Source organism: Callorhinus ursinus, unplaced genomic scaffold (assembly GCF_003265705.2).
Source record: "Callorhinus ursinus isolate GAN/ISIS: 27379988/994484 unplaced genomic scaffold, GSC_fseal_2.0 scaffold1105, whole genome shotgun sequence".
Classification (NCBI taxonomy): Eukaryota; Metazoa; Chordata; class Mammalia; order Carnivora; family Otariidae; genus Callorhinus; species Callorhinus ursinus.
Genome location: NW_027398160.1, coordinates 1 through 3,322, shown reverse-complemented (window position 1 = coordinate 3,322; position 3,322 = coordinate 1). Strand labels below are relative to the sequence as shown.

Below are 3,322 nucleotides of genomic sequence, written 5' to 3'. Positions count from 1 at the left end.
GTGGAATCAGGAAATGATTCAGGAATTTCAGAGTTTCTTCTTCTGGGATTATCAGAGAAACCGGAATTGCAGCCAGTCATATTTGGGCTTTTCTTCTCCATGTACCTGATCACTGTGTTTGGATACCTGCTCATCATCCTGGCCGTCAGCTCAGACTCCCATCTCCACACCCCCATGTACTTCTTCCTCGCCAACCTGTGTTTTGTAGACATCTGTTTCACCTCCACCACCGACCCCAAGATGCTGTGGAACATCCAGGCTCAGAGCAAAGTCATCACCTATGCCGGCTGCCTCAAGCAGATGTACTTTTTCATACTCTTTGCTGGATTCGATGAATTTCTCCTGGCTGTAATGGCCTATGACAGGTTTGTGGCCATTTGTCACCCCCTGCACTACACGGTTATCATGAAAACTTCCTACTGTGTACTGCTCGTTCTGGTGGTCTGGGTGATGAGTGTCCTGAATTCCTTATTAGAAAGCTTAACGGTGTTGTTGCTGTCCTTTTGTACAGATGGGGAAATCTCCCACTTTTTCTGTGAAATCAATCAGGTGGTCCAACTGGCCTGTTCTGACACCTTTCTTAACGACATGGTGATATATTTTGCAACTGTGCTGCTGGGTGGTGGTCCCCTCGCTGGGATCCTTTTCTCTTACTCTAAGATAGTTTCCTCCATATGTGGGACCTCATCAGCTCAGGGCAAGTATAAGGCATTTTCCACCTGTGCATCTCACCTCTCTGTTGTCTCCTTATTTTATTTTACTGTCCTGGGAGTGTACCTTAGCTCTGCTGCTCCCCAGAGCTCCCACTCAAGTGCAGTAGCCTCGGTGATGTACACGGTGGTGACGCCCATGCTGAACCCCTTCATCTACAGCCTGAGGAACAGAGACATAAAGAAGGCTCTGAAAAGAATTGTTGGGGTTCCAATGATGTAAGGGCCCATCGTCCTGGGGCTGAAGAAGGGTCCATGATTGCAAGGCTCACAGCCTCAGAGCCAGGAACTGCTATTTTTCGATCTGACTAGGGAAGTGGAATCTGCACCTTCCATTTATTTCCTGGAATTTCCAATTGTTGAATTCAACTTTTCCACACATTTAAGTAACTTCCTTTTTAACCTTCTGTTCTATCTGATGTAGACAGTATTGCACTTTTTCCGTTTCCATATGTTCCAATATTTTCCCCAAATTTCAATTACAAGTGCCTGGAAATTTCTGTAACTTACATGGGAACAGTGTTAGAGTCCACATTCTAATTTCTTCAAACTTTTTTTTCATTTCCTTTTTTTCCCCAGCAACAGCAGATGTACTACAATTTTTATTTTTTTAATTTTATTTTATTATGTTATGTTAGTCACCATACAATACACCATTAGTTTTTTTTTTTAATTTTATTTATTTATTTGACAGAGACACAGCGAGAGAGGGAACACAAGCAAGGGGAGTGGGAGAGGGAGAAGCAGGCCTCCCGCGGAGCAGGGAGCCCGATGCAGGGCTCGATCCCAGGACCCTGGGATCATCACCTGAGCCGAAGGCAGACACTTAATGACTGAGCCACCCAGGCGCCTCACATCATTAGTTTTTTTTTTAATTTTTTATTGTTATGTTAATTACCATATATTACATAATTTGTTTTGGTGTAGTGTTCCATGATTCATTGTTTGTTCATAACACCCAGTGCTCCATGCAGAATGTGCCCTCTTTAATACCCATCACCAGGCTAACCCATCCCCCTACCATCCTCCCCTCTAGAAACTTCAGTTTGTTTTTCAGAGTCCATCATCTCTCCTGGTTCGTCTCCCCCTCTGACTTACTCCCCTTCATTCTTCCTCTCCTGCTATCTTCTTCTATTTCTTTTTTTTTCTCAAAATATGTTGCGTTATTTGTTTCAGAAGTACAGATCTGTGATTCAACAGTCTTACACAATTCACAGCGCTCACCGTAGCACATATCTTCCCCAATGTCTATCACCCAGCCACCCCATCCCTCCCAACCTCGACCACTCCAGCAACCCTCAGTTTGTTCCTGAGATTAAGAATTCCTCTTATCAGTGAGGTCATATGATACATGTCTTTCTCTGATTGACTTATTTCACTCAGCATAACACCCTCCAGTTCCATCCACATCTTTGCAAATGGCAAGATCTCATTTCTTTTGATGGCTGCATAATATTCCATTGTGAATATATACCACCTCTTCTTTAGCCATTCATCTGTCGATGGACATCTTGACTCTTTCCACAGTTTGGCTCTTGTGGACATTGCTGCTATAAACATTGGGGTGCACGTACCCCTTCGGGTCCCTACATTTGTATCTTTGGGGTAAATACCCAGTACTGCAATTGCTGGATCGAATGGTAGCTCTAATTTCAACTGTTTGAGGAACCTCCATACTGCTTTCCAGAGGGGTTGCACCAGCTTGCATTCCCACCAACAGTGTAGGAGGGTTCCCCTTTCTCCACATCCCCGCCAACATCTGTCGTTCCCTGACTTGTTAATTTTAGCCATTCTGACTGGTGTGAGGTGGTATCTCATCGAGGTATTGATTTGGATTTCCCTGATGCCGAGCGATGTTGAGCACTTTTTCATGTGTCTTTTTGCCATTTGGATGTCTTCTTTGGAAAAATGTCTGTTCATGTCTTCTGCCCATTTCTTGATTGGATTATTTATTCTTTGGGTGTTGAGTTTGATAAGTTCTTTATAGATTTTGGATACTAGCCCTTTATCTGATCTGTCATTTGCAAATATTTTCTCCCATTCTGTCGGTTGTCTTTTGGTTTATTGGAATGTTTCTTTTGCTGTGCAAAAGCTTTTTATCTTGATGAAATCCCAATAGTTCATTTTTGGCCTGGCTTCCCGTGCCTTTGGTGATGTTTCTAGGAAGAAGTTGCTGCGGCTGAGGTCGAAGAGGTTTCTACCTGTGTTCTCCTTTAGGATTTGGATGGACTCCTGTCTCACGTTTAGGTCTTTCAACCATTTGGAGTCTATTTTTGTGTGTGGTGTCAGGAAATGGTCCAGTTTCATTCTTCTGCATGTGGCTGTCCAATTTTCCCAACACCATTTGTTGAAGAGACTGTCTTTTTTCCGTTGGACATTCTTTCCTGCTTTGTCAAAGTTAAGTTGACCATAGAGTTGAGGGTCCATTTCTGGGCTCTCGATTCTGTTCCATTGATCTATGTGTCTGTTTTTGTGCCAGTACCATACTGTCTTGATGATGACAGCTTTGTAATAGAGCCAGAAGTCCGCAATTGTGATGCCGCCAGCTTTGCTTTTCTTTTTCAATATTCCTCTGGCTATTCGGGGTCTCTTCTGGTTCCATACAAATTTTA

General features: G+C 43.3%; 1 protein-coding gene across 1 annotated transcript; it reads left to right on the top strand.

Moving 5' to 3' along the window:
- On the top strand, positions 1–933 carry LOC112818114 (olfactory receptor 7A10-like). Its single transcript, XM_025865335.2, has one exon. It carries the CDS (start codon positions 100–102, stop codon positions 931–933), a length of 834 nt encoding a protein of 277 aa, XP_025721120.2. The 5' UTR covers positions 1–99.
- Positions 934–3,322: the final 2,389 nt, after the last annotated feature.

Excerpts from the sequence above, each read along its gene's own strand:
- LOC112818114 (XM_025865335.2), top strand. The coding sequence starts at position 100 with ATGTACCTGATCACTGTGTTTGGATACCTGCTCATCATCCTGGCCGTC.